The following is an 18145-nucleotide window of genomic DNA, read 5'->3' as shown; positions in this document are numbered from 1 at the left end:
GGTTTAGGTTATTATTGCCTAATTTATCTCTAACCGTCCATGGAAGCCAATCAAAATTTGTCATCATTCAGCTGCAGTGCAAACGTGTGTTTTTGGTTACTTATTCGTGAATTTCAAGAAGGTGATACAGACCTTTTCTTCACCATGCGTGCCTTAGCCATGTGTTTGCCATGATATCTCCTATGAATCCTACTCTGTCTTGATGTATTGTTCAACCAGTTTCAAGCACGTTATTTTTACTTGATTCCTATAAATAGTGAAGCTTTGAAGGGCTTGATGTGCAGCTCTCAACTTCATTCAATTTAATTAAAATCTTACCAAGTCACGATGGCAGGAAACTATGTCCGAGTTTGCGATCTTGATGCTTCCAAAGAGGATTGGTGCATATTGGCTAGAGTTGTTCGTCTGTGGAATGTGATCTCAACTGAGAGAGGGAGTCCAGTTTCAGCCATTGAGATGATTCTGGTTGATGAAGCTGTATGTTTATGACTATCAGTGTTTTGTACTTTGAGTCCAGATTTTGTGGTCTGTTGTTTTTAAAACTTTGTCTTGGTTTTGCTTTGTACAGGGTACTCAAATCCAGGCTGCTGTCAGGAAGAAGTATGTGAAGAAGTTTGATCGTATACTTAGGGAGGGTCCTGTTTACTCTCTCAGAAATTTCACAGTTGCTGATAATGTTGGGGATCATCGGACTACTTCCCATCAGTTTAAGATTATTATTCAGGGTGAAACTGTTGCAGTTATAAAGCCTGATAATTTGGTTCCTGTTTTCCCCTTAACATTTGCCAGCTTCGAAGACATTGTTGGGGGTCGTCTTGACACTGCATATTTAGTAGGTACTAATATGCATGTGGTCCATGAGTTTCAGCATATGGAGATTTGTATATCTATACTGCATTGCTCATATTAATCGTTTTTATGTAGATGTTATGGGACTTATCACTGGACTTGGAACTGAGCGTCAATACGTAACTAATGGAACCAGGACAAAGATGAATGTTATCGAGCTGGAAAATTCTGGGTAAATTATTTGACTAACAAACTTGATATCTTGAACAACATAAATTACATAATAATATGACTAATCGGTTATGTGGTTTTGATGATATTTATTTTACAGGATCAAGCTGAACTGTGCTCTTTGGGGTCGTTACAATGACCAACTGAATCAATTCCTCCAAGCTGGTGACACTGAAACTGCTGTTGTTGCTATCTTTGGTGTCAAGATCAAAGAGTTCCAAGGTTGTATATTGAGTGCTGATACCTACTTTTTGTTTAGTTTGTATATTATTTGACTTGATAGTTATTAATTGGATTTTATTTTATATTCAGGTCGGAAGGGATTGCAGAATGCTCTGCACTGCACTAAGTTGCTCTTTAACCCTACCTTTCAAGAAGCTATTGATTTTAAGGAGGGCATGTTGAGGAACTTAACCTCACCTTCACAAGGAATTTCACGCATCAATGACACTCATGTTCCTACTTTGGAGGAAGATTTTCTTAATAGCAACATTCGAAAGACAATTGCTGAGTTGAAGGATTCCAACCTTGAGCATGTTAGTTGTAGATAACTAGAGTTAGTATTATTTGAACACTAATATATGATTCTAAAAATTATCTGTTTTTACTTGAAGGACATCTCTTATGTTGTTGAGGCCACTATTAAGCATGTTATTGATATGGACGATTGGTGGTACAATGCATGCAATGCCTGTAACAAAGCGGTGTATCCTGATTCTGTGGCCTACTATTGTGGAGACTGTGATCGTCGGGTTGTGAATGTGAAACCTAGGTTGTGAATTATCTTATCTTTTTTTAGGCAAATTGTTTTTGTTTTCTGAGCCTAATTTAGATTCTTTGAATCAGGTATCGAATTAAGGTTCGAGTTATTGATGACACAGACTCGACTACCTTTGTGATTTTTGATCGTCCTGCTGCTGGATATTTCAATCGTACCTGTTCAGAAATGATAGAGATGTTTGAGAAGGTATGGCAATCAGCTTGGAGTTTTTTTTTTTCTTAATGTATGCGAAATAGTATATGATGAATGAGTTATTTTACAGCATGGTGGTGAGCTGGTTTGCCCAAGGGATATATCTGACTTGGTTGATAAGAAGTTCCTATTTAAGATGGACATGAGGAACTTGACTGTTGGCAGATTTGAGCCTTCATATAAGGTTAAGAGGTTCACTGATGATGCTGTCATACTGGCTAGGTTCAGTGACATGGACTCTGGATCTGAGATTTATAACTCTGATGTTTCTTTGAATCTGACCAAGTATGGCAATCATGCTAATAAGGCTGAGTTGGTTGATCCTCAGGTATTTGATTCGTTTACTATTATATTAGCACTTGATATATATTTAAGTTCCTTCGAATGCTAAATATTTTTACTATTTGGTATGCAGGATCTTATGAGTCAATTCTCTGAAGCTGAGCCTTCTGATGCAGCTGGTGGAGCTTACATTGGGCTAGGTGTTGATGGTAACAATGTTTTAGGGGATGAGGTTGTCAATTTGGATGGTCAGGAAGGTCGTGACGAAGGTCTCAACATTGCTGATGCGGATTCTGTTTCAATGATTGCTCATAAGAAAAGGGTTACTGCTGATCCTGTGAGCGGTGGTGCTGGAACTAGCAACGTGAAGATTCTCAAGCAAATCAAGCAGGAGAAGAATGCCTGAGTGTTGTTGACATGATCTGGTTAAAATGCATGTTGTGTTTTGTGGAGGTAGAATATAAGAATAATGGGTGTCTCATGGTAGATGGTACAACATCTTTTGGATTGGCTTTGTGTTGTACTGAATTTTCTCCACTGTTTGTCTTTTTTTTTTCTTCATGTGCTGTGTTTGTCTAGATGAATGTTGTTTCAGAACTGCTTTGTTGTTTCATGTCCATTTATGAGTTGTGTTAGAGTTACCAGTTACAACTTTGTACCCATCACTGTGGTGGTCTGTTACAAAGATGTGTCTTTCTACCAGTTTATAATAATTATGGTTGTGTTATTGATTTGTCTTCCATTATTATTTTTGCATAAATATTTTCAAGTTTTATATATAAATATACATGTGTAGATATAAGGAGATTAGGATAAAAATAAAGTATCACATAGTAAGGGTAAACTTTGAGCAAGCTACGTGATGGAAATGTATAAGGAAATATGGGAGATTTTTAGTTGATTCACTTGATTGACTCTCTCACAGACCCTAAACAAATTATAAGTGTTGATACAATCTAAACCCACACCAATTTTTCTTTTCAAGAGGAACCCCCAAGTACTAGCAAAATAGGCTGTTAACTGCTTCCTTGATTTGTGCTTGGAGATAAAAACAATAAATAGACTTTGTTGCCAAATTCGCTGTTAAAACTCAACGTGTTTACACTTTACACTGAACCCATATATATTTTTTTTTGAAAGAACACCGAACCCATATTTAAAACTGAACCTTGATTTTTCTCTTTCACCAAACGTGTTTTTTTTTTAAACAACCAAACGTGTTTACACTTTAAAGCATAAATTCTTGAAATATTTATATCTATTAAAAACAGGAATTGCAAGGTTACCGATATTATGATAGACTTTCATTTTCTTAAGTTGAATACTAATTGATTAGAGTATTCAATTTTTGTTTTAAAAAAACTGTAGCATTTGTTGTTGTTATTATTATTATTATATAGAAAGATTTAAAACAAACTCAATTACTATAAGGTCATTAAAACTGTTTGACAATTCAGAAGTTCTTAATTTTGTAAAGATTAAATTTATTGCATTAAATATTTACTTTATTGTCAATATTATATTTTTTTAGTATTAAAAAAGTATTAAAGATTATAGATCAATACGAAAAGTATGTTTTAGTGTGGAAGTTTTTTTTTTTGAAAGATTTGTGGAAATTGATTTTTAAAAGTTGTGGAAATTTTTCACGTGTAATGGATGTGGAAATTTTTTATACCAATGAGATTGATAGTATCTTTTAATGTAATATATTATATTAAAAAATCTGTTTCTTTTTTAAATTTTTTGGAAAGATATGTTCTTGGAATATATGATAGAATTATTTGCCATTATGGACTTGAATCTTTTGATTTCATATATTACTTGCCATCTATTGAAATTAAATTTCCTTTTCAAAAAAATAAATTAAATTTCTATGCTATTATCATGACCATTGATTCAGCTCAAAAAAAAAAAGGTCAATTGACTATCCCATAATTGTTTCAAATATAGTTTGCCAATTTGAAAATTAGCATTTTCAATTGTTGATCAGGAAAGATATCTCACATTTAAAACTGAACCCTGAATTTTCTCTTTCACAAACGTGTTTACAACCGAAATTTATGTTTAAAAGCCCCTTGGTAACCACCGGCTACGCGCACAAAGAAAAATCAACACCAAATTAGGCTGCAAATAAAGTCACCTTTCAAACAATATACATTCTGATATAAAAATATATTTATCTAATTGAAGATTCAGTCTTCCTAAAATATTATGGTATTTTTGAATTGAAATAAATTTTTATTTTGTTGTAAATTGAAATATTTTATATCAGTATAAGAAAATTTCGATGTGTTCTTGCATATATGGAATATGCATGAAATCAATGCCTTTTGTATTTATTTTAGATAAAATTATTATTATAATAATTTTTCAAAAATCAAGTTTCATGTCTTTCTTATATTAAGAGCAGAAACAACTACAGTAATAGTTGTTCTCATATTTGTCCCTAGGCTAGGATTACAACGACTGTCAAACAATCAAACAAAATCAACCATCCTTATTTTTCCTCTATTTCATGATAGGGTTGTTCTCATGTGGGTTCCTATTATTAATAAATATCTCTTTTTTGTGAAAAAGAAAAAGAGCTAATTTACTTAATTTCAAACTATAAAACATCTGATGTAAAGTATACTATATTTTTTTTAAAAAAAGTATACTGTATTTCTTCAGCAAATTGTTTTGAGTTTATTATTTTTTGAACGTAATTTTAATTTTTTTTGTAATTAAGTTTATTACTACTATAACTTAGTCGGTGACCGGTTAAAAAAAACTTAATCCGTGATTTTTTAGAATTATGAGATTCTAATATGTTTGAGTTTAATTTATTAATTTTTTTGTCCTCAGATTAGCTTATAGTATGATTTGCTTTTTTGAACGTAGCTTATAGTATGATTAAGCATTGTCCACATTAAACGTTAAAAAAAAAGCATTAGCCACATTAAAAAAATAAAGCATTAGCCATTTGAATCCTTTGGAGATATGATACACGTTTTTATTCTTTGAAGTCAAATTAAATTTCCATGTTGTTATGATAACAGCATGGATTATCTCCCAATAGTTTCAAAAGTAATTTCCCAATTTCAGTATGGATTCATTTGTAACAGTAAAAAGTATACGTGTTGAGAGGTTTATCATAACAAATCTTTTCCATTAATTTCTATATCAGGTTTTTGTTTTTGAAAAAATAAAATAACTGGGTCCTAATTTGTCTCATCTACCAACCATGATTACAGGCTAAACGTGTGTTTAAAACCATGTTCTTGGCAAAAACAAAATGGAGCATGCGTGCACAGAGAAAATCAATGAGTGATTTCATTGAGCCGTCTCTACTGGCTACTGAGTGGATCAAGGCCCTATTTATTTGATGGCTACTGCTGTATTTGAGTAGCCTTTTAGGGTTTTTTCTCCAAGCTACCATATGAAATGATGATATCCAGTTTTCCAGAAGTTTTTCACAAATTTTCTCTCATGAGAGTAGTTTTTGGATTACGAAAATCATGATGATATCCAGTTTTCCAGAAGTTTTTCACAAAGTTTCTCTCATGAGAGTAGTTTTTGGATTACAAAACTCATGATGGTTGTGTATTTCGATACACAACTAGAAAGGTAGGTTTAGTTTTCAGCCTATATTGTGCATATGCTTTTTATCTTAACCACATAATCTTTGGACTCTTTTTTTTTTACGCATAATTATGTTTCAGTGTTATTATTAATCCTAAACTAGAGTAGGTTTTAACGTGTAACTCTTCATCTGAAAACCATCTTAGTGAAAAAGTTATTTTTTCCAACAATATTCATTTAGTGAAAAGGCTATCCAATTGCCCTTGCACATATATATAAGACTGAATGTGTTTTTTCTTTTCAACACATCAACAAGCAAGCTGAAAGATACTAAGTGTTTGCCTTCAATCTCACGTACTGCAATACTCATAGTCTAAAATCCATAGTTTTGTTTTTTCTTACTTATTTGACTACTTCTTGAACTATTAGTGTCTTCTTCAAATAGTCTTTCTTTGGTTTTTTAAATCTGTTTTCAGCATGAATGAATGTTTTGGTTACAAATAGTGAAGTATGTATTCGTCTGCTTTCTTTGTCAATACATAAGATATTACTATACTAATTATTTTATTATTTTTACTACTCTGAGATAACTAGATAGTGAACACTGTTATGACTGTATGAGTGTTTTTATCCCTTTTTGATTAATTCTGTAAGTTGATCTATAAATTCAATAATTTTTTCAACTTTTTATGTTATTTATTTTTATGCATAATATTATATCTCTCATAAAAATAATGAGAATTCATTGCTTTCAGGGTTTGTTTTGTACCATGGATAACAATGACAATGCTGCTATTCGCTACAGGGGTTTTTTCCTGTACATTGATCCTCAACTGGTACTAAGTCCTATGCTTTGTGCTTTTAAAATATTTTCCACAATTTTTATAGCATACGTGATGTTGTTTTTTCTCTGGATGCAATGCAGGAATACACTCAGTTGCCTCCTATGTTTGTCAGTGAATATGGCGACATGGTTACTGAGACTATTACGTTGATTGATGCTGGTGGATCTATGTTTAATGTTTGGATGCAGAAGAATGCTGATGTTTACATGTTCACTGCGGGTATTTCTGACCTGAGGATTCAATACAATTTGCTTCATGGTGGATGGTTGGATGTCTACTATTTGGGTCAATCTGAGTTTCATGTTAAGATCATGGATAGGGAATATAGGGAGGTTAACTACTTTTCGCCACCTATCTTTCGTGAGATTGGCTGGGTTGATGCAAATTATATACCAGTTCAATATGACAGTGATGCTGACGAGCTTAATGAGGAATTTTATAAAGAGTTTTATTTTACACTGAAAAAATCTCATGTGGTCAGCAATAAGAAGGTACATTTTATCAAGCACCATTCTAATTGATTTTTTTTTTCATTCTATACTACCTTTATGGATAAGTTAATTGAGATCTTTCCATGTTATTTTTAGGTTCTTCCTGCAGCTTTGATCAGGTTTGCTATGCTGCCTATGAAGCCAAATCGTTGTGTGTTGAGGGATGAATTTGGTAGGAGGTACTTTTGCACCCTGTATTGGCACACTACAAGGTTTAACGAAGGCCATTTCAAAGGAGGATGGATTGAGTTTATTCAAGAAAGTGGACTGACTGTGGGGGATATGGTTTATATGGGGATAGACAAGAGGGATCCAACTGTGATTCACATTGGGAAAGTTAATCCATATGCATAGTTGGAAGTAAGTAGTACAATCCTTAGTATAAGGATTCATTTTGCAACTTGGGGCTGTCATGTTTGAGAAAGGCTTTTGTATTCATGCCACATTAGAAGTTGGTGTTTTTCTCTTTTGTCATGTCTGTTGTCTTTCTATCTAAAATTAGTATTACTTTCTATTTGCATTGTTGTTTTGTTGAAGTGTTTTCTGCCTCACAAGGGAGGGGTTGTTCCCTTGGAATGGTTTTTTCAATTAATGGTTATCATTTCTAGAAAAATAAACGTGTCTTTCATAATTTTAGTAACTAAGCTTATCATCAATGGACTACCAAGAAATGGTGGGTGAATAGTCAAGGAGGAAGAAAAAAAAAAGCTATTTTGACACATCTTTTTATTTTATTCTATGTGCTGTGTTTTCTTTTAGTTGTCTACTAATTAAGTTAGTTTATTTTATTGGTTTGAAAATGTGATTACAGTAAAAGTCTTTAATTTTGTGACCTACTTTCATGAAAAACGGACTCACCAATTGATATTCGCAGTAAGTACAATATCAGCAAAAGAATAATGCATAACACTAAACTACATATAGCTAAAAGAAAACAGAAGTAGATCACTTAAACTTAAAATCACAATAGATGTGATATGTGTGTTATTGAATTCATTATGTTGTTCCATATTGCACTTTAGACCTTAAAAATGAATGTTGAATCAGTTGTTGTAGAGCATGTTTGGATAACAGTTTGCTAGCTATATGTTCTAATTCAGCGGAAAGATAAATTGGTGGTGTTTCAATACCGACTCAAATTTAGCTACCAGCTCAATCCCTTTCTAGACCACTGTGCTTTTGGTATAAAAAAAAAGTAATATCATAATTTAAATACGTTCTTACTATACGTGTTATCTGTATGTTTTGCGATGACCATAAATAAAAGCCAAGGGCAATCTTTATCGAATGTTGGTCTCTTTCTTCCTAAACCAGTTTTTACACATGGCCAACTATATGTGGCTGTGTCTAGAGTAAAAACAAAGAAGGGTTTGAAGATTTTAAGCTTAGATGAAGAAGGAAAGATGTCTAAATCGACCAAAAATGTTGTGTACAATGAGGTTTTTGATACTCTATAATTGATTAATCAGGTAAACACCAATTTCTATATTTCTAAATATTCTTGAACTTCATAAAAAAATTATATTCATGAACTTGATTATATTATATTCTTGGAAATTTTAATTTGTTCTTTATATTATAATGCATTATTTTATTTTATTTTTTTTTAAAATTCAAATATAGAATAGAATGGTCAGAGACCCGGTATAGGAGTTCCTATCAGATGCAAAAAGCACCATGGAAAAGGAAGCTAACGAAGGCCACAATTTCCTAGCTAATACAAAGCCTGTTACACACAAGGACCTCTCATCATTTTGAAGGAATGTAATAAGCATTAAATTCATCAAGTTGGTTAGTAGTCTATATTTTTAAACTACAAAGTTATAATGTATATTATTGATCATTTAGAGTGTTGATTATACTGTTATTTTTGTGTTTAGGACATGGTTGCTCACGGCTTGGAATTGGGATATGTTTATATGCTGGCAACATTCTTCAAAAAGATGTGATATAATTGTTGATTTTTTTGCAAATGTGATTTGAATGGTGGCTGATGAAAGAGATAGCTATTTAATTTTTGGAATATAATTGACATGATAAAACTTATGTTTAGATGTAAGCACTCTTAGATATGAGATGGTTGTCATATGCTGTATTCAAGATATTTTGTTATAACCTAAGTTCTGATCTGAAATATATTTTGTTCGCAACTGTAATATTTATATGATGTTTGAAAATAAATGGTTAAATATATATTGATTAGCTATGTCCCAGGTAGAAGCTAAGTAAGCATTATAAATATATCATAATTAGTTCAAAAATAATTTTAATTTTTTTGTGAAAAATCTCCCGTGCATGGCACGGGCCACTACACTAGTATAAATAAAATGAGAAACCATTAGAAGGAAAGTTTGCCACGTGTCACTAGAGGAACCCACCCCATCTTGCGCCACGTTAGCATAATTATTAAAAAAAATTCTAAACGAAATTTGAATTACTATTTTTGGCAAGTTTTAGAATTCAACACGTGGACACAAACGTTTAAAGCTTTGATTCTGTTTCCACCCTGTAATTCGAAAATATATGTTTAAATAATGAAGATATTAGTTACTAATTTTTAAAACTTAACTTTAGGTTATCATACCCTAAAAGGCTAAAACCTCTCGAACCGCCCCAAACAGCCTATCAGCGAGCGGCATTTGAAATTTTATGGGTTCAATCTTTATCTGCAGGTGCTTTACGTGTATTTATTTTCTCTTCCATATATGCTGGTCATCATTATAGATTTACACAAACCGCCCACTACAACCAATTAACAGAGAGAGAAAATAGAGTAAACAACACGTTTTCTTATTTTCACGGTATCCAACTTTTTCACAGAAGCGTGCATATGCTCTGTTGAAATCCCAACTTGAACCGTTGATATTTGCAAAGCATCCTCTCCGTCTCCAAGATCTGAACCTAGCCTTCTATTGCGCATTAAAAGGAGCAATTACAAGTACGTCAAATTTGTTCATCAAAGAATATCTTCTTCATCATCCCTGTGATCTATTTTTTTCCTCTTAATTCAGTTTTTTTTCCTGTCTTCTCTTGAACATTTGTCTTCATCTCATTTTTCGTTGATTAATTCTTATTTTTGGAGAGATGGCTGGCAGGATTTCTTGAAGACAAAGTTGGATAGGGAGATGAAGGTGGCGGAAGGGGACTTCTCTGGGATTTGGCAACGGTGATTGGACATGGAGCCTGCATGGGAGAGATTGGGGGTTTCATCTAATAGTGGAGGTTTCTTAAACAGAGGACATCAGTTCATAGTAAGGAGGATCTGGGTGGGTTTGATGAAGCTTGCTCTATTTTTCTTCTCTTTGCTTTCTGGTCTAAGAGCATCATCTTTCGAATTTTGCATGCAACTTTTCTTGGCGTACTATAAATAGAGATGAGTTGATGGAGTTGTTTTGCAAATGATCACTCCCTCCTCCAACTAATCCTAGCGTCTAAGATTTTCCTCAGAAACAATGGTAGGAAACAATGACCGGATCAGAGTAATAATTCTACTTGCATCAGGTATGAACTTTTTAATCCCTCTATGTGCTTCTCTACTATATAATTGCGAAGCTGTCTTCACCATTCTTATCCACACCTTTTAATCATGAATTTTTTTCACAGGGTGAGGCTTAACGATAAAGGATAAGGCCGCAACGGTTTGAGGCAATAACCGTGTGATATGGGACTTTGGGACGCTACACTATGCTGAAAGGATGTATCCGTTTTTACTTGCTTCTGAAAGTATGTGTTCCTCTTTCTTTTCCTCATCTTATCTGATTCCAGCTTCTTTTGAATTGAAATAAAAGGATTTAGCTGGATAATGCTATTGATGGGTTGATGGGTGGTGGTGGTGATGTGAAAAGTGATTCTCTGTTATTTTATTTGTGTTTTATATATATTTTTGTTCGTTGGTGTTCCTTTTCTCTGCAACCCATTTTAGTTTGAACTTATTTCAGGTGACATTGGCTAAAGAGGAGGAAGTGATACATGTTTTGGGTTAGAAGGAAGTTTTATTAAATGAAATTACCATTTTGTTTTGAGATTATGATATCTGAGTTCTGGTGCAAGGTGTTTATGTATTATCAGTGAATTGAAAAATAACATTAGGATTCACTTAACTGAAGGGACTTTCTTTGAATGATTATGGTTCTTGATTCAACAAGATTATGGGTATTAGGGATAATGCATAATGGTTAGTGGAAGTTATATAGAGAAGCTAGAGGATTGAATGATTATGGTTCTTGATTCAGTAAGACAATGATTTAGGAACATTAGTTTGGAACATAAGCACAAAGCTGAAAGAAAATGTATTTTGCTATTTGAATTTTAACATAAGAATTTATGTGTCATGGTTTGTTTAAGTAAATTTATATTCTTCTGTAGCTACCAGGGACCATGGAAAAGTCCAAGTGCAGGAGTTAGGGATTTCCTTTACTGTTTACTGTTTTTTATCTAATTAAGTTTTAATGTTGGACTAGAGGACTTGAGGTATATTCAAGTTTGTAATTTCTTTTCATAAGATAATTTTTACCTTGAATGTAATATGTCTCCATGAACCTAAGGGGGCTTTTTGGAGAACACTTTCATGCCAAAATTGTTTTGTCTTTTCCTATACAGTTCCATATAGAATCAAACTTAATTAAGATGTATGTGCTGCTAGAGTTCACTGCTAGATAATAGATGAGTTTGATGTGTTTCATGTTAATGGCCTTATAGCTCTCAATATACGTTCCTTTGCAGTCCAAATTAAAAAGGAGACTTGCACATGTTGTTGCTATCTGTTAAGTTTTCTTAGAATCTCTAATTGTTGAAATCAGCACATTTTCTCATGCGTTGAGAGAGACTTTTATAAATCTAATGCATACCTTGATGCCTTTTCCTTTGATATCTAATGCTTGCTTTTATATTATTCTTGGGTTTGGATTTTGTACATTATAGAACAGATAATTTGGAACTATTTTCTATATTTCTTATGCAAAGTTAATATAGTGTTTGGTTACTAACTTACTATTTAGTTGTTTTCACTTTTATTTTAAACAGAACAGGATGGAGAACATGTTTGGCTTTCTTGACTATTTTATTTACTTTTATAATATGGTCAAGTTTGATTGTAACAAGCAATAGTTTTATTATTTTTCAAATTTATGAAGTTGCACACAATGGCTTTAATGATGGCATTGGGTTTTTGAGTTGGAGGGGGGAGTTAATTGACATACACTACAACAAAAAGGCTTTTTACCGGCAATAAATATTGCCTTTAGCGGCAATAAAAATGGCCGCAAACGACTTTACCGGCAAACACTACTTCGCCGCTGCATCGGGGGTCGGCAAAGGCTTTGCCGGCGCTTATACCGGGCGCCGGTAAAGATGTAAAAAACGGCCGGCAAAAGCTGTCGTCGTTTAGCGGCCATATTTGGCGGCCTTTAGTATTGCCGCTAAATGTCATCGTTTGCATTGGCTTGTTAAACCAATTTTGGCGGTTTAGAACCGCCAGAAAATGGTTTCATAGCTGCCAAAAAATAGAACTTGCAACTCAAATACCTACTTGCATAAAACTTACTCGAGCACTAATGCTCTTACCACTCAATTCGTTACCTTGTATAGTTTCAGAACTAGAGTTGCAGAAAACCATGGAAGTATAAACACTAAAACTACTCTACAAATCAGATTTTAAACTTCATCATTTAACAACACCAAAGTAGCTAGGAAACATTAATGCTAAACAGCAGCAAAGCATCACAGCTTTACAATTTAAAATAATTTTTAGCTATCTATATCACCATCAATAAGACACCTTATCATTTTAATTTCACCCCAAATTGCGGAAGGTTTAACTCTTAAATAGGTAGTATGCATCATAATCATGTAAAAGTCAGTCCATGGAGATGTCATACTCAATTAATATCCATCATGATCATGTCATTATAAGTTTATAACATATGGAAACTGAATTAACAGCAATCATTTTACAATAAATATGATACTGAAAACATACCTTTACGTCCCTAAGAAGTGAGAAACAACAAGATTATCGGAAACAAATTATGACAAACAGGTAAAGGAAAACCCAATGTGGAAAACAAAGTGATCAAGTATAATATTAAAATGAACTTTTTCAACAAAAAAGAAGTGAAAAATTGAACCTGAAATCTTGAAGAACTCAGGTCCCTTATGCTCCCTTTTGGAGAGGTCAACATGCCCTGCTTCAAACTCAATTTCCTTCTCAATCTGACACGTAACCGCATCTCTTGGAGCAGCATAGGTGGGACCACATACCTTCATTGCAAATTTGCAATAACCTGTATCGTTCCAGTTGTCAAATACAAGGAATCAAGTACTTCCCTTTTGAGCTGTGACGGAATCATAAGCAATAGAATTTAGTAGGCTGATGCTATTGACCAATTTAAATTGACTATTTTTAGATATCTCCAGACCCAAAATTTGACACATAGGCCACTTGCTTGCATCTATGTTACCTCAGACAATACTTTTTTTCTAGAATTCAATAACAACATACACATCAAGGAACAAAGCACCACATTTAGGGGAGAGGGGGTTAAACTAAAGAATCCTTGTTGAACTGATTGAAAGATAATGTGAACTTAAAGTTAAATATAAAAGTCAAAATACATATCTTCAACTTTAACTCTAAAAATCATTACATCATTCAACAAGCCAAAAAATGAGGTCCAAAACCTACCAAAAGAGAAAGGATAGCATGAGCTGCAATGCTTTAACCAACGAAACTGCATTAAAATTCTACTGCAAATTACTCCACTTCCCTAGCAAAACAATATCACAAAATAAAGCACTTATGAAACAAATTAACAAAATTATCTCAGATCAAAAAGCTTTCAATTAACTTTACATATTTTATCTAAAATTAATTCTTCATAAAGGTTCATAAGATTAGACAACTAACCTGCAACCAATACAAAGAGAATCACCCTACAATACCACAAGTATGCAGTGGCCTCATTAAGGACCTACGTAACAAGAGTATGTAGTTAGAACTTAGAAAAGTGACTAGAAAATATATGATGTAGCATGACAGAGCCCTCACAAACTTGCAGCCAACCACAAATTCCCCCCCTAAAAGTATCCTGCCAATGTTAAAGGTTTAACTTGCAGCCAACCACATAACAGTTATAATTAGGAGAACAATAAGTGGTAGGAAAGCGGTTACATTAGCATTTTTATCTTGCCAACAACCTCCATTTCTTTCATGAAACTCGTTAGTCTTAATATCTGTTAAAGTCAGTATGTAAAGTTTAGTATACCACTCTTACAAAATATTTTTAGAACACGAAGACTGTATCAAAAGTGCAGTTCATTTAATGAAATACTAAGCACACATACCTCCACTTAAATAAACTGGAGGTTCAACACTTTACTTAAATCCAGCACATACAACCTTTGCAAGGGGGTATGTACTGTCTTGATGCTCAGTTGCATATTTACATAAGTCTTTAGCCAACTTTCTTACTGAAGCACATATACATAAAACATCAATTATCAGCCCTGAGGCACAACCAAATTAATAGCATAGGAAAAAGTCAAAAAGCAAAGTCACCTATATTCATCTGCTAAGAACTAACAGCAACGATACTTCAATACCGTGAACAATATGCCGCTGAAAATGCTATAAACATCACCATGGTTAAACTTGAGCAAACAAAAAACTCTCTGAATTTATTAAAGGCCAGTCACTAGATAATAAATGCAATGGACTGATTACACTAATAGACCTTAGTCGTCTTTGTAGAAGTGTATAACTTTTGTAGTTGCTGGGGACATTCAAATTCATCAATCATCAACCAAGAACTGTTCATTGCTAAGTTGGCCCAACTGTCTAAGTATAACATACAAAAGAACATAATCATGGCAGGAGACAAAAATTCAAGAAACTGAAACTATGAAACAACTATAAATATACAGGAGAAATTTTAACCGAAATGGTAAATATACTAGCATAGAAAGCACCCCCCCCCCAATTGCAAGAAATCCACAGAAAGAAGGTTCCATCTGAGAGAGAAGTTGAAGGTAGGGAATTAAAGAATAGGAATAATCATCATTGAAAATTGAAAAGACTTGCTCCATAAGCTTCACTTCATGTGGTTTAGATTCTCATCTTCATATAGTCCATCACTTGCTGCATCCTCTCATAAGCATCATGTTCCTATTCAGATTTCAAGCTCAAATTAACCCAAACAAAAATCCCTAAAATTGCAAATACACCAAACTGTGCAGAAAATTTCAAATCGATGAAACGGTGACTGCATCCTTATTCAAATAGAATGCAATTTGAAAGGTAAATTATAGATTATAGATCAAAGATAAAAAGAAAGTGTGTAGAAATGGAAACTCACCATTGGAGATCTTGAAAGATCTGGAGCAAACAGAGATCCAGAGCAAGAGCGTGAGCACGAGTGAACGAGAACCTAGAACGCGAATCAAGCGACTGAACGAGAATGGAGAGCTAAGTATGCGAATTGGCTCTGTTCCAATTGGCTTCGCCATCTGCTTCTCCTGAACCTCAACATCCTCTTCGCTCCACTCCTTCGGGCTCCTCATCCGCCACGGCTGCAACATCGTCCCCTCGGTTTTGCGGTGCTCGGATTTCGCAAACATCGGCGACGATGACAGGGCAACGGTGAGTTCCTCCGATATGCGAGGATTGGAACACCGCTAAGAGGGAGGCTTCAGATCACGTCGGCAGTGGGGGCAAGGGGACTATGTGGCCGCCGCCGAATCAGACGTTGCCGCCGACGGAGAGCCAGAAGCGGAGAGATTTGAAGCTAGGGTTCAGATGGGGAAGAAGAGAGCGAGGTTGAAGAGGAGGGAAGAGAAAGTAAGGGCGAGGAAGAGGGAAACAGAGACTTTCCGGTGAAACTTTTGTCTTTTTTCATCAATTGCCACTATACGTAACTTATTAATGCAAATTCATAATATGTAGAAAAAGTGTATTTTTTTACATAAAATGCCGGCAATAGGGCTTTTGCCACTACAAGATTGTCGCTAAATGTAATTTTTGTTGTAGTGATAGTAAAGTTCTCAATTGGAAGATCGGATGATAACTTGGTTTCTTTCCTTGAATTCTTATTAAAAATTTATATTTAATTGTATAACTTCTTCCCTTTGGTTTTAGATTTTGCTTCTTAAATTGCTACTGAGGTTTTCATGAGGCAAAGTCAGACCATTTCTTCTCCTTTTTCTTATGTATACCTTTATTTTTTATGGTTCATTTTAAGTAAATGAGGACAACAATATTACTTTAAAGAAAACAGAAGCACCATTTGCTTTATTCCTTAATCCACGTTTTTATTGAATGTGTTGAACTATAAAATGCGCTGCACTATTATACTGCACCTACTCAATAAATTTCACTGTTATGGCTCTTGTGAAACTTTCTCTAGAGTCGGCAAAGGGGCTCATCACATAGTGATCATTGTTTTTTTTTCATTTTACTGAAATCTAAAGTTGCAATAACATTGTGTTGAAGTATTTGTGGAGCTTCTGTAATTAAAAGAAGATGAGATTAATGGTATCCATGGATGACATGGTACATCATATAATTTTATTTGTTAGACGTGTAGAACTGCGACCACATCAGTTCTACGTACTGACTCACATTGCTTTTTTATATCTACACTTCATGAAATAGAACAAAAAACAATGTGATTCTGAAGTTGAACTACATGAACACTTTGTTTCAGATTGTGATGATGTTTTTTAGGAGGGTGGAAAAAGAGTCATTCACATTTGAGTATGAAACTCCTAGGCATTATAAGTTCTTAACTTAACACTTTTATGGAATAATGAACTTATAGAATATTTGTTCATTTGGTTCAACAAGAGCTGACATATTGACATAGAAGGATTTCCAATAAATTTGAAAAGGTTTGCTCTATCTTCATCAGATTAGATCAAGGATTGTGGGGCATATAAGCTATTAAAAGTAAAATTTGCTATTCTTTTAACATTTCCTCAAGCTGAATTTGCATAACTGTTCTCTTACTATGTTGATCTTACCATTGTCAAATCTTATTTTTGTAGGATGCTTTAGCTGCAATCAAATGATTCATTTGGAGAGGCGACAGAGATCTAAATTTTTATTGTACCCATGAAACATGCATATAGATGTTTTGTTCTCATTCATTCTACTCGTGCATTAGTTACTGTACAGACTGTTAAATTCCTTCCCGTTGAGACATTGGATAGAGTATTGTTTACTCTCCAAAGAAATGCTTGGAGTTTTTGATATGTTCTTACTTCTTATAGAGTTGCTACTTACTAGAAGAAAGAATCTTGATAGCCATTACCCCAAGGACAAGAGGAAATTAGTCAAGGAAAATAGTATTCAAGATATTGTTCTTATGATCTAAATTTTCATTTGCAATATATTTATTTCATTGCCCAGTTTAATACAATAGTCGAAATAAATTATAATATATTATTTAACCACAAAACAAGTACCAGAGAATTCCTACATTATACATATATCGTAGCTCAAATATAATTTTACAACAATTATTTCAAACATAATAATTTTACAAAATTTCAGAAAATAACTACCGTGCATGGCACGGGCAGGTATACTAGTAGTATATAAAAGAGAACCTAAAAGATGACAAGTTTTGACACTTGGCAAGCAATGAAGGAGGTTTCAACAAATTTTCCATGATTAAAAAAAATCATAAAGAAAATCTTATTACCACTTTTGGAAACTTGGGAGTGGCATCTTTGCTAATTGTTTTTTTATCTAAGGGTAGCCATGTAATAGCACCTGCAATTTATTTTATTTTCGAAATATTTTTTACCCAAAATTTGACTAACATTCATTATTGATTCACATTAATTATCCACTAGCTACTTCTAAGCCAATCACTATTTACCTGTTTAACTATGATTATTTCCACCACATAAATAGCCAATTAGAGATTACATGTGTTAGTGCTCTTTAATAGTATTCAGATTTTTTTGAACTTTAT

At 33.6% G+C, this 18145-nt stretch overlaps 2 protein-coding genes and 3 long non-coding RNA genes across 9 annotated transcripts; 4 read left to right on the top strand and 1 right to left on the bottom strand.

The window, feature by feature from the left end:
• Nucleotides 1-327: 327 nt before the first annotated feature.
• Nucleotides 328-2224, top strand: LOC130724939 (replication protein A 70 kDa DNA-binding subunit B-like). The gene is made up of 9 exons (XM_057576206.1): nt 328-477; nt 569-836; nt 925-1021; nt 1121-1242; nt 1333-1475; nt 1635-1792; nt 1867-1987; nt 2064-2177; nt 2216-2224. Exons 1-9 carry the CDS (start codon nt 328-330, stop codon nt 2222-2224), a joined length of 1182 nt encoding a protein of 393 aa, XP_057432189.1.
• LOC130724298 (uncharacterized) lies at nt 2190-2994 on the top strand. Its single transcript, XM_057575495.1, has 2 exons — nt 2190-2321; nt 2409-2994. Exons 1-2 carry the CDS (start codon nt 2226-2228, stop codon nt 2679-2681), a joined length of 369 nt encoding a protein of 122 aa, XP_057431478.1. The 5' UTR covers nt 2190-2225; the 3' UTR covers nt 2682-2994.
• Nucleotides 2995-8426: 5432 nt separating this feature from the next.
• On the top strand, nt 8427-9221 carry LOC130726343 (uncharacterized). Of its 2 annotated transcripts, none has more exons than XR_009014797.1 (3): nt 8427-8641; nt 8801-8963; nt 9053-9221. It is a non-coding gene; the product is annotated as an uncharacterized LOC130726343 (long non-coding RNA). The 2 variants fall into 2 exon arrangements; XR_009014796.1 differs by having other exon boundaries at nt 8796-8963.
• A 528-nt stretch (nt 9222-9749) lies between these two features.
• LOC130726836 (uncharacterized) lies at nt 9750-17411 on the top strand. Of its 4 annotated transcripts, none has more exons than XR_009015022.1 (4): nt 9750-10110; nt 10257-10673; nt 10776-10895; nt 11111-12306. It is a non-coding gene; the product is annotated as an uncharacterized LOC130726836 (long non-coding RNA). The 4 variants fall into 4 exon arrangements; XR_009015021.1 differs by lacking the exon at nt 11111-12306 and adding an exon at nt 17211-17411 and having other exon boundaries at nt 9752-10110; nt 10268-10673; XR_009015020.1 differs by having other exon boundaries at nt 9752-10110; nt 10268-10673; nt 11538-12303.
• On the bottom strand, nt 12577-15116 carry LOC130726837 (uncharacterized). The gene is made up of 6 exons (XR_009015023.1): nt 14903-15116; nt 14728-14796; nt 14514-14639; nt 14077-14140; nt 13855-13936; nt 12577-13453 (listed from the first exon to the last, which is right to left on the bottom strand). It is a non-coding gene; the product is annotated as an uncharacterized LOC130726837 (long non-coding RNA).
• Nucleotides 17412-18145: the final 734 nt, after the last annotated feature.

This window comes from Lotus japonicus, chromosome 6, assembly GCF_012489685.1.
Source record: "Lotus japonicus ecotype B-129 chromosome 6, LjGifu_v1.2".
NCBI lineage: Eukaryota > Viridiplantae > Streptophyta > Magnoliopsida > Fabales > Fabaceae > Lotus > Lotus japonicus.
The sequence above is the reverse complement of the archived record's forward strand: the minus strand, read 5'-3'. Positions and strand labels throughout refer to the sequence as shown.

What these genes read in the sequence shown, in the direction of transcription:
- LOC130724939 (XM_057576206.1), top strand. Translation starts at nt 328, where the DNA reads ATGGCAGGAAACTATGTCCGAGTTTGCGATCTTGATGCTTCCAAAGAG. An exon ending in ATCGAGCTGGAAAATTCTGG is followed by an intron (nt 1,022 to 1,120) that starts GTAAATTATTTG and finishes TTTATTTTACAG; the next exon opens with GATCAAGCTGAACTGTGCTC. An exon ending in GTTGTGAATGTGAAACCTAG is followed by an intron (nt 1,793 to 1,866) that starts GTTGTGAATTAT and finishes TCTTTGAATCAG; the next exon opens with GTATCGAATTAAGGTTCGAG.
- LOC130724298 (XM_057575495.1), top strand. Translation starts at nt 2,226, where the DNA reads ATGGACTCTGGATCTGAGATTTATAACTCTGATGTTTCTTTGAATCTG. An exon ending in CTGAGTTGGTTGATCCTCAG is followed by an intron (nt 2,322 to 2,408) that starts GTATTTGATTCG and finishes TTTGGTATGCAG; the next exon opens with GATCTTATGAGTCAATTCTC.